This window comes from Abrus precatorius, unplaced genomic scaffold (genome assembly GCF_003935025.1).
Source record: "Abrus precatorius isolate BTA unplaced genomic scaffold, Abrus_2018 Scaffold11, whole genome shotgun sequence".
Lineage (NCBI taxonomy): Eukaryota > Viridiplantae > Streptophyta > Magnoliopsida > Fabales > Fabaceae > Abrus > Abrus precatorius.
This window is the reverse complement of record NW_020874303.1, coordinates 24850551-24863142: the sequence shown is the minus strand read 5'-3', so window position 1 is coordinate 24863142 and position 12592 is coordinate 24850551. Positions and strand designations below refer to the sequence as shown.

Genomic DNA, 12592 nt, shown 5'->3' with positions numbered 1-12592 from the left:
TTGTCCACTGTTCATTAATTTCATTTCAGATTGTGTCACATAGATAATGCATTAATCATTGAATAATTAGTCTTATGGGTACGGTTTGAAAGTTTCACAAAGCTTGGCTGTTTGCAACTATAATTATATCGATTTTTTTAATCTTATGCATGCATAGTTTAATGAGCCAATTTTTTTAATGTTTTTTTTGTGATTTCAATGTATTTTTTTTTTCCTATTTTAGACTCCTTAATTAATTTATACACCTAGTATATAAGATTAAAAAAAAATCCTATTTATTATAGAATCACTAACAGTGCACCCTCTATTAAAGTCAACAGCCTCACGTGAAATCATAATCATATACACGTGGGCCGTTCGTATTATCGTGGTCCACTCTTATGATGTGGTCAAGTTTCGGGCAAATTGCTGTGATGAGTTTCTGGTGATTATACTAGAAAAAAACCATAGAGAGAAGAAGAAGAAGCACAAGCATGCAGTAGTTTTGTATTTATATAAACAACATAATTGTAAATTTCTTTTGGTTTGTTGGTAGAAAAAAATTTAACTCCCAAGGCCATTGGATTACATGCACCGGCCAATATATATATGAACAAAGCAATGTTATTTAGAATGATCAGAGATTAGCACATCCATGGTAGAGTGATTATTAATTAGCCGTTCTTCTAACATATGTGAACAACATGAGCTAAGGAGAAATTCTGAAAAGAAGGAATCAAAGACAGTGTGTCCTCTAGAATTAGAATCAGCTATGAGCCTTTCAATGTCTTATGGAAACAGTTCACCAGACATAGAAACTCTGACTCCGCTGCAACTTCTGCCGTTGACGAAGCATATTGATGCCCAATGCCCAACGCAATGAATGCAATAACAGCAAAAATTCAAAATTTCCTCCTTTTTCTATTTAATTATTTTTCTCTTCTCTTGTTATCATTTCTTCTTATCCGCTTTTCAACCATACAATGCTCTATGTTTAAAAAAGTATAATTTTAGTACAATATTAATATACAAATTAGAATATATTATGAATATAATTTATATTTATATCATTATAAAATTAATAATTTATGATTAGATATAATATAATGTCATAATGGTTCATACTATTTTAATGATCTGTAAAAAGTGATTTATGGGCTCTAATAACTCCGAACTCCTTATATAAAATAAGTACTTATAATGATATTTTGATGGTTAAGTTAGTATTTAATATAGAATAATAAATATTATTAAATATTTTAAAGTTAATTTTTTTAGCTGTCTATCTTTTTTTTTATAGATATAATTTTAGGCTAATAAATTTGATAATTCAGTCTTTACATTATTTTTTTGATTATTTAAATGATTAATTTTAATTAACTTGTTAATTTATTTTAAAATAATCAAAGTGTCGGTATTTGTTATCTAATGAAGAAGTCAAAAAGGTGTTAATATCCCTTATCCACAGGTAAGGGCGAATGGATATTGGTAGTTCTCGTTTAATAACCTTTTATAATTAATAATTTTGCTTGTATCACCGATTTGATTTTATATAAAAAAAGGTATAAATACAATAATTATTTTGTATGTTTGGGAAAAGTGTGATTTTGGGTGAAAGAGAGAAGGGGAGGGGGAGAGGTAACTGGAGGCGTAGTACAGTACGGAGTGAGTGTATGTGTACCAAAGAGGATAGCGTGCGCCAAGTGAAAAGTGAAGGAAGGAACCAATATCGTAATTCTGGCCAGCTGGGAACCAGCGTGCATATCACTGCCTAATTTTGACTTTTCAATTATTATAATGTACGGCATAGTGGTATTTGGAGTTGGACGCGGTCGTAGTATACTGCGCTACAACAACCCACATTCAGCTCAGCTCAGCTCAGCTCGGCTCGCCCAACCAATCCATTTCACTTTTTTTTTTTTTAATTTCATAAATATAGTCCTAGATAAATTATACTTTTTAAATTTAATTTTATTCTTTATGTTTTTATTTTTAATTGTACCCGTGTTTTTATCTTTGACTCACTCGAAACATATAATCATCCCTCGAGGAAGAAAAGGAAATAATAATAATTTTAAATGATAAAATATTAAAAATGTTTAAATGATATAACAGTAATAAGTTAATCTTTATTATCAAATTCATTATTTAACATAATTTAATTGATACTGAAATTAATTTTTAATAGGTTTAAAAAGTATAGCTTTTTATACAGAGATTAAATTTAAAATGTGTAACTTTTTTAAAGACTAAAAACATAATTAAATTATTAAATAATTTTTATTTTGGAATAATAAAGTGTTTTTGTAGGCTATGAGTTTGTTTAGGGCAGTTTGGGACGTGATTACTTTGCTTTTCATCTTTTATATTTTCTTAAACTTACTAATAAGCTATTAAGGGAGGAATATAAATTACAAGTTTGGATTTATAATTATTTCTTTAAAGTGATGTAAATACATGTTTTTAAATATTTTTTTAATATAATGACTTTTTATTTTAAATGAAATATCACTTTTAATATAATTTTTTAGAAAAAATAAAAGCAACACTAATTAGAAAAAAAAAAAAAAACGTTGTTATTCTTTGATATGACCGTGAGTTGGTCTTAAAAATAAATTCCTTCTTATCTCTTAGTTATATTTGAACTAGTTTTATTTTTATTTATTAAAAGATTAAGTGAAGTATTTCTCTCTATTTAATTCAGAATTTGTTTTTTTTTTACATATTTTTGTAACAGAAAAGGAAATGATAATGAACATCATGTCAAACATTTAAAATAATTAAATAAATTAATTAAATATTTTAACTTATCTGTCATCATTTAAAGGAAAAGTTGTCAAATTAAATGGCCCATTTTTATCTTCAATTTATTCGATCTTTTTCTCTTAAATATCAGTTAACTTGTTCTACGTACTCTATTTTGTCTTAATTTTAAAACTTTTAAATCATATTATAATTGGGTGTTTGTAGCTAAAAGACTTTTTATAATTCCGGACGTCTAGTGGAATAAGTTTTTTTTTAAAAAAGAATAAGCGAAATTAATCGTTTATATATTAGTATCGATCTTGTTATATATCGAGTAATATTATCATTCATAAAAGATATATGTAAAATAAGAAAAATATTGAATTGTTTTTTTAACTTTTAGAAACTAGGAAGACTCAAATAAAAAGTTTGTGACTTGTTTACCTGTTTACAGAATATTTAAATTTTGTTGTAAGTTCGAAAGAAATATGCAAAATAATGAAAATGATTAGATAAAGACATTTGAAAATCATTCTCAATTTTTTTTAATTATCGATCAAATCAACTTTCGATTTTTCAATAGATTTTTCAATAGATATTCATTTCTGAAATTTGTGAATGATGGTACTCCATGATCATATTGCGCTTCAACAGGACCCCGGTTGGACCTTCGAGATTAGACGTGCATCGGATTGGATGAGCCAATTGGACAAATAATGCAAGTTTCAAAATCAAAATATTATTCATATCACAACTGTGCCAATTTGGTTAATTCTGATCTTTACGACAGTGATTAAAAATATGTTTTTCATTTCAAATATAATATTTAATATTATTAATATATATTGATCTTACTTTTCAATTTTTCCTATTAATTTTTTAACCATAATTTTTAGAACAATAATTGAAAAAAATTGTCTTAGAAGCGACTGTATACTTTTACTTGATTGATAGAATATGATGAACTGCTCATAATTGTCTTATTTTGTGATTTTTTTTTTCAGCCTTAATAATGCAGTTTCAAATTCCATTACATTCGATTCCCGATGCGACGTAAATAACACAATTTTACTGCACAGGTGTAACTGTTAATTTTACTATATCATAATTTATTGATTTGATAGAAGTGAATTTCGATTGAATTAGTGATAAAATAATTTTATTATTGTATAATATAAAAATAAAGTTTAAAAACATTACTTCTTATTAATACAATATTTAATTTATTTATAATATATAAAATATCCGCATTATATGTTCTATAATACAACTGAAAAAAAAATCATCAATAGAAAGGTTGTATAAAAACTAATTTATAAGTGAAATTTCAAACTCTGTGTTGATCCTTTGTTTAATTTAAAAAAGCTTTTTGGTCGAATAAAAAAGTTTAAAATTGCAACCATAGGTTTAAACTAGTTCTTCATCAATTGATTTTCAGTTTCTGAGTTGGATCAGCTATTTTGTGGGTGGGTTAAGCTTAATTAACTGAATATACATAGCCGGTTCACTTGTTTTTTAATTGAATGGACTGGTCTAACTCATTTGATAATATATATTGTGTATGCTTTTATATTTGAGTTTGAAAACAACCACTTACACAATATTGTATATATGCATATAAAGAAATATATAAGATTTTTTTTTAAATTAAGAAAACAATAACATATATCAATTATTTGAATTAAGCTATGTTATTTTTATGATTATTAATATGATATATATATATATATATAATTTTTATTAGATAAATCAAAATAAAAAAAAGGTCAAATTATGAATGATTAATATACGTACAAAAGCATTTAAACTTAATTTTTTTATAAATAGAAATACATGTTTTCAATTTGGTATAATATGTTGAGATTACAAAAGAGAATATAAATGAAATTTAAAATTCGATTGGTGATTTTAGGTAATTAATAGTATTTAAGAGAAACAAAAAGTAAATAATAAATAAAATGATATATTTATCGTAAAAAATTATTTTAATAAACAAAGAACAATTCTTAGGGTAGTTTTATTTAAATGTAGGTATATAAAGGTAGGTATTGTGAGTTGAATGAATCCGAAATGTGAGTGATGTGTATTGTTGAAATATTATCGTCATTATAAGAGGAATTTACATATATAGATCCACTTTTAATGGTATGGAAGCAAAAATTGGAATCCATGGTGACTGGTTGATGTCTGAGTAAGCATGCAACAAACAAATAGGGACTACGCAGCTCATTAGTGGTCAATTTTCGTTTTACGCTTTTCTTCAACTTTTTCCAAATCTCATGATCATGACTCCATATGTTGTAATCGGAAATAAAATTGAAAAGTGCAAGTACCTTAAGGAAAAAAAAAGATAAAAGAAGAAAGCGATAAATAAATCCACTAAAGTAATTAAAAAGATATAAAATATTACTAAAAATGAAGTCAACAAAATAATGAATAATTGAAAGTTTGTTCGAAATATTTTAATTAATTAAACTAAAATTCATCCACATTTTTTTTGCCGAAAATTGTAAAAATATGTGGAAAATTTTGTAGTGTAAGTAATTTTCAAAAAAGAGCGAGAAATGAGAAATCATTAATTGCATTATCCGTCTCCGTAGCACTCACGTGTAAGAGAGAAAAAAAAAAAACTTAACATGGTCTAGTAACTACTATTTATATTTACGAATTTTCAAATAATTTTTGTTTAAATAAAATTATAAATTTTTAATTATCTTTATTTTTACATGTTATTATAGCAAGAAGACTTATAATAAATTATTATATTTATAAAAAAATTCCTTATTTTTTCTTTAATTTTTTTTTTTGAAACTTCAAAAAATAATACTTACTTTATCACAACACTCTTGTACATCCAAAGTATTAAGATTACTTACTTTGTTAGTAGTTTTTCTTTTAGTTTTATTGATCTTATTATAGTTTTTTTTTTCTGTATAACCTATCAACAACATTTTTTTAATTACTTCTCTTCATCATTGTATCCCATTTTGTGTTGATTATTTGGACAAATCATTAGTTTTATACCAGTTATAAAAAAAAGGTAAAAACAAAACCCTCCACATCATCTGTCAACAAACACAAGCACACAAAATTAACGTGGTTAGTCACTTCTTGCTGCTATTTATAAGTTATCAATAAAATAATTTTATAATCTGTACAACTAAATTGCAAAATCTTTTTATAGATGAAATTAAAAATCTTCTATTTTAAAATTTTTACGTGGATAAAACTCTTGACACATAAAGTATCTTAAGTCTTAAATGCATTCAAAGAACTATATATTATTACGAAAAAAAATTATGATAAATTCTTATATTTATATAAACTTTCATACTTATAAGAATTTTCCATTTCTCTTTTCTTCGAATTTTTTATATGAAAGTTTGATAAATAGTATCTCTCTTAACACAACATACAGGGGTGAAAAACATATTAAATTTTTAAAAAATAAAAGGTAAAAATAAATGATGTAATATGATAAAAAAAAAGATAAACAATTAAAATAAGTTAAAAGAGAAGTAAAAATATTGTTAAATTAATGTATGATATCATTGCTATTCTTATGGGTAGAAGTAATTAAGTTGAGTTGAGACAAATACTTAAAATTCAAAATCAACTCATAAAAATGAAAGATCTTTAAATTTAACTTATTTATTTAAATAAATTAAAGTTAAAACTTGAATTTAACATGATTATAAATTTAAAATTAACTTAATCTAAACTTTTGAACTTATTTATAATTTATTTATTATTCTTCTAACAAAGTATTTTTTTAATTTAATATTAAAAATTTAAACAATTAAAATAAAATATTTGATAGTAAAATTATATATATATATATAATGATAATAAACAAAATATAATTTTTTGTAAATATAATAAATAAAATTATAGTTATTTAAGTGAAATATTAATAGTAAATTTATAAAATTTAAACTTAATTACCTCGTCTAAATCATTAAAGTAAACTTTAAACTTATCTACTTAACTTCAAAAATTCAATTTCAAGAAGATTGAACAAATGAAATCGAAATAATTGAAGAAGTCATTGATTTTGGAACGGTGGCTGACAATAAATTAAGAGGGAAAGTGTTGGGGGTGTGATGAGTGGTGGGGTTTGGTCCCCATACATGACATTGAAGAATCTCTATCTGGTTCTCTGTCTCTCTCTCCTTAAAATGATAACCCCATTTCTTGTGGTCTATAACTGATCGTACTACTCTTCGGTGGAGCTTCTGCAACATTAGGTTTGTTGAGCCGTTTGAATACCGGGTCATTGCTCTTGATTGATAACCAAAATAAAAGGGATATTTCAATGGTGGGCTCACTTCCTTCTTTGGCCTTTTTCAATCTACTTGCCTTATAGAAACAGACACCCACTAACACCAACTTTATTTTTATTACTTGCACTTGTTCATGCCCAAGTACTTGTAACTACAAGCTAGTAAGAGTAGTAGTAGTAAGTAGTAACCCTCTTCAATGGAACCGCATGTTCTCAGTTACAACAATAATGGCAATGGCAACTGCAATGGTGACTTTGATATCATTGCTTGGTTTGAAGACTTGTCCAAGAACGCTGCTTCTGTTCAGATTCAGACATTGTGCCGGATTTTGAAGCTGAATCATGGGGTGGAATACCTGAAGAAATGGTTGGGGAGCTACAATATCCCTGAGATGGATGCATGTGCATTGGAATCTCTTTTTACTTCTGCTGTTCCCCTTGCTTCACATGCAGATTTTGAGCCATATATCGAAAAAATTGCAGATGGAGACACAGGTCCTTTACTCACGCAACAACCCATAACCACTCTTTCCTTAAGGTACTGTTATTGCCTTTATTTATATGTGTGTTTGTTATTAGTTCTTTCATGTTTTTTCCTTCCTCTTTTGGGCATAAATGGGACTCATCGCCGTACTATTTCCTTTATGTTCTTCCTTCCTCTTTTGGGTGATGAATGGAAATCAGAATATATAATGTTAAATATAGCCCATATATGGCTCTTTCCTTGATTTTTCTCCCCCTTATCTATATATCTCTCCTTATGCTTAGTTCATGGTTTTACTATGATTTAATGACAAGGTCTAGGTGTAAGTAGTTAACTAATTACCCAGATCTATCATGGGTAATTAAACATGACAATCGGGTGATGCATATTGATTATAGTATATTAAGGTGATTGGTTTTTCTTTCCTTGTATGGCAGATCTTCTTCCTACACTTTCTGATGAATTTATTTATTTTTCTAAAAAATATAATCTTATATGGTAGAGGTTGTGCAGTTCTGGAACCACAGAGGGAAGGCAAAAATTCGTACCCTTTACCCGCCATAGTGCTCAAACTACCCTTCAAACTTTCACTTTAGCAGCAGCCTATAGATCAAGGTGCGCCTCTCAAGTCTCATTAATTGTAGTGCTGTTCCTTTCTTTCACGAGTCATGATAACCTAGCTAGCTATGAGATACAACATAAATAATACTATTTTTTTTTGTTCTCATTCTTCTTTTCACTGTTTATAGGGTTTATCCCACAAGGGAAGGAGGAAGGATTCTTGAATTCATATATAGTAGCAAGCAATTCAAAACAAAAGGAGGCTTAACAGTTGGAACAGCCACAACACACTACTATGCAAGTGAAGAATTCAAAACTAAACAAGAGAAAACTAAATCATTCACTTGCAGTCCCTACGAAGTTATTTCTGGTGGGGACTATGCACAATCCACGTACTGTCACCTCCTTCTAGGCCTCTTCTTCTCTGACCATGTGGAGTTTATTTCCTCAGCTTTTGTCTACGGCATAGTGCAAGCGTTTCGCAGCTTCGAAGAAATTTGGAGAGACATTTGCAATGACATTAGAGATGGTACTTTGAGTTCAAGAATCGAGTTACCCAAAATGAGAGAGGCTGTTCTGAAAATCATATCTTCAAACCCTTCTTTGGCTTCAAAATTAGAAGCAGCTTGCCAGGAGCTCGAATTGGTGGAATGGTTTGGTTTGGTTCCCAAACTTTGGCCTAATGCTAAGTTCATATATTCCATTATGACTGGTTCTATGCAACCCTATTTGAAAAAACTTAGGCATTATGCAAATGGGTTGCCACTAGTAAGTGCTGACTATGGTTCAACTGAGAGTTGGATTGGGGTTAATGTGGATCCTAGTTTGCCTCCGGAGAAAGTAACGTTTGCTGTAGTTCCCACGTTCTCTTATTTTGAGTTCATACCACTTTACAGACAGAAACAAGATTGTTGTTCAGCTGTTTCCGATGATTTCATGGAAGACAAGCCAATCCCACTATCCCAAGTTAAAGTCGGACAAGAGTACGAAATATTGCTAACAACTTTCACCGGTAATATTATTCACTCTTCTCTTCTGCTAAATGCTCATATTCTTCACTGACTATGATTTACATATTTGAACATCTTTCTTGATTCAAATACTTAATGTGAATTATATCCCAATTATATCTTTCGACTATTTTCAGTAAATAACCTATTTTTAATTAAAATATTGAATATTTAAGAAATAGAACTTAATTATTCATAAAATTGCTTATAAAAATTATTTAAATAAGTTAATAGGACTCTTTTTTAATGAATTTGATCATACTTTATGTGGTATAAGTTTTTAAAAAATCTAATGAAAAAATTCATAAATTCTAATTCTTTCAAACACCACCACGTTAGTCACGCTCACCCACTCTTAAAAAACTTATTCATGGTTAGGCATGATTGATTAGAACCGTTGTCCTCACATAAAATAATGCCTATGGTGGAACATTGGTTCATAAAGGAGCTATCCAAAAATAACACCACGCCTAGAAGTGTCAAATACGAGCAAGATATATGACCCTCGGTTGTACATGAACAGGGACATGTACCAAATAATTCGGCCGAATCTAATACCTTTTCTCTGGTGTATGTTAGGTCATCAGACACATCTAGAAATTTGTTTACTAGATATTAATTGTTAGGTGCATAATTGAAACATTCTCCAAATGGGTTTTGATAACTTGAGAAGTTCTTGCCGGTGCTGGTCATAATTTGGGGTTGTGGGCAGGAGTGTTCATATGTGGTGACCTTTGGTTCTTTGTTATTTTCCTTGATGTTATTATGTACCTGTCAATATTCCAGTCTCTTCTGAGTTCTGACAAGGATATTTACCATGACTTTGTCAGTCATGGTCCATGGTCATTTTCAAAATTATATCCAAACTGTAATGTAACTTTTATTAAAAATATTTTTTAATAAAAAATAGCATTTTTAAATACTTAAATTCAATCTTTAAGTTGAGGTTAATAAAATTATTGTTTTATTTTTTAAAAATTACTTATACAGAAGCTGAAGATAATATTTTAACTTTCAGGGCTGTATAGGTGCAGACTAGGAGATGTGGTGGAAGTGGCTGGTTTTCACAATGGGACCCCAAAATTGAACTTTATATGCAGAAGAAAACTAATTCTAACTGTTAATATAGACAAGAATACAGAGAAAGACCTTCAAATAGTGGTAGAGAAAGGGTCACAGCTGCTAAACAAGGCCAAAGCTGAGCTTGTTGATTTTACTAGCCATGCAGATGTGTCAAACCAACCAGGATGCTATGTCATTTTCTGGGAGATCAAAGGAGAAGCTGAGGAGAAGGTACTTGAGGAATGCTGCAGGGAAATGGATGCAGCTTTTGTTGACCATGGCTATGTGGTAGCAAGGAAAACCAGTTCCATAGGGCCATTGAAGCTTTGCATTGTAGAGAGAGGAACTTTCAAGAAGATTTTGGATTATTTCGTAGCAAATGGTGCAGCACTGGGCCAGTTCAAGACCCCTAGGTGCACTAACAACCCGGTCCTCCTCAAAATTCTTAGTGCATGCACCATCAAAACGTTTCGCAGCACTGCTTACAGTTCAATCCAATCATGATGCATCATTGTTGGTTTTCTTATTTTCAGAATTTTCATTTCGTTTTCAATTTATGAACAAGAACGAAGTAATTAAGTTCAGGGCAGGTTACTTGGTAAAACATCTTTAAAAGGTATTTAAAAAAACTTATAAAAATGGTTTATATCCTTCTTTAGTTATAATATTTTTAAACTTATTTTAAAAAGTATAAGAAAACTTATTAAAATAAGTCTTTTTAACTTGCTTTTTATAAACTTTCATTTAACAAAAACTTACTATGTACAAACATGTTCTTAATTTGTTAGGAAAAAGGAAAGAAAGGGGAAGATTTATTTGATTATAATTTTTATTTGAGAATTTGTAGATTAAAAAGAAATTTTTTATAAATATTCAAAAACTGTTATAAGCTCATTTTAAAATTTTTTAATTACCTTTCTTTTCCTTTTTCTCCTCCTCTCTTTTCTTTTTTCTCCTTTTAAACTTTTAAACAAAATCTTAATTTTCAATTATTAATGGTGTTTGTAGATCAACTTAAAAAAATGTCTAGTTGATCCATGTAATTGAATTTTTATCTAATGTAAGTATATACCTTATTTGATTCAAATTACAAATTTATCTTAAATATAAATAGTTTTGAGCCAATTTAGATAAGATGAATTTTTTCAATGTTTTATCATAATTGTTTTAAGGTAGGCTTAAATTCACTGTTTTTTTTTCCCTCATAATCCAAAAGAGAAAACTTAACAGGTTTGAACAATATTGAGAACTCCAGTTAACCATTAACCTATTCATTTATATAATAAAAAACCCCAAACTAAAACTATCATCAAAGTGATATACATTCATAACAAAATATGAGTCACGTAAAAAATACATTCATTTAAATACAAATATCTATAGTCAAATCCAAATTTCAAATACAGCAAAGAAAGATATACAATCGTATGATGTTATCGTGATTTATTGTTTATCAAAATCAGAAGTTAAGAAAGATATGATCGTGCATTCAAGTTGCGAAGCAAAAGCTTTTTCTTGCGTATATTACCAATTTGATTAATCCATGGTATCGCTGGCCTGTTCCATTCGAACCGGTTTCTAGCTTGCCTTCTGTTCAGTGGGTCAAATAATTGAGCACATAAGGAAACCTGTGTTGTCATTTTCCCCAAGTTTCAAAGTTGGACGTGCCAGCAAATGTTATTTCAAACTCATTCCAACTTGCAACGTCAGCATAATTGCATATACTACAGCTAAACCCACCTCACTGGATGTTGAAAATTTTCATGTTCACTTTGGCTTGCTTTGATGTGACATATGAATCAGGAGGAGCTAAAAAATTAACTACTTATTTGTTGAATTAAATGGTCTATTTCAATTTACTTCTTGTTAAGTTGTGAGAGGTAGAATGATCTACTTCAAGGTTGTCATGCTTTTGCACTGATCTACCTGTCAATGACATAACTTGTTCATCGATTTTATTCTTAATTATCCTCTATTTTTACTTGTCTAATATACCTTGCTCTACTTAATAATCTTATTAAATAACAGTAGAAAATGGATTTGGAGCCATAATATCGCACATGCCAACACGTCTAATGCATCTCAAGCAACCACGCCTGTTTTTAACTACACAAGGAAATCTACTCTCCTCTTCATCAAAGATAAAACAGTGCATATACAATTAATGGAGGAGAAAGTCCCTCTGTAATATACTCAGATTTGAATTGAAGTTGGAATAATGATTGTGCGAATGCTACACATGTGATGACACATTTAGTCGAAGGGATCACTGGTCGTACGAGTAAGTGTAGGTTAACGGTCTGATTCAAAAGTAATTTCATTTTAAAACTTGTTTGACTAGGTTAAAAGTTTCTTTGATCAAAATAAAAGCATTTACAAATCTATGTTAGTGACTTACAATATTTTTTTTATACCATACGACATTTGAATTTATGTTTTGTAACTTATAAGGTATCTTAGTTTTTTTAA

At 28.7% G+C, this 12592-nt stretch overlaps 1 protein-coding gene across 1 annotated transcript; it reads left to right on the top strand.

Annotated features, from left to right (window-relative positions):
* The first annotated feature begins 7174 nt into the window (after positions 1–7174).
* On the top strand, positions 7175–10909 carry LOC113855358 (indole-3-acetic acid-amido synthetase GH3.10-like). The gene is made up of 4 exons (XM_027486974.1): positions 7175–7544; positions 8004–8105; positions 8240–9063; positions 10080–10909. The coding sequence occupies exons 1-4, from the start codon at positions 7204–7206 to the stop codon at positions 10625–10627; spliced, it is 1815 nt and encodes a 604-aa protein (XP_027342775.1). The 5' UTR covers positions 7175–7203; the 3' UTR covers positions 10628–10909.
* The last annotated feature ends 1683 nt before the right edge of the window (positions 10910–12592 follow it).

What these genes read in the sequence shown, in the direction of transcription:
- LOC113855358 (XM_027486974.1), top strand. Translation starts at nt 7,204, where the DNA reads ATGGAACCGCATGTTCTCAGTTACAACAATAATGGCAATGGCAACTGC. An exon ending in ATAACCACTCTTTCCTTAAG is followed by an intron (nt 7,545 to 8,003) that starts GTACTGTTATTG and finishes GAGGTTGTGCAG; the next exon opens with TTCTGGAACCACAGAGGGAA. An exon ending in GCAGCAGCCTATAGATCAAG is followed by an intron (nt 8,106 to 8,239) that starts GTGCGCCTCTCA and finishes CACTGTTTATAG; the next exon opens with GGTTTATCCCACAAGGGAAG.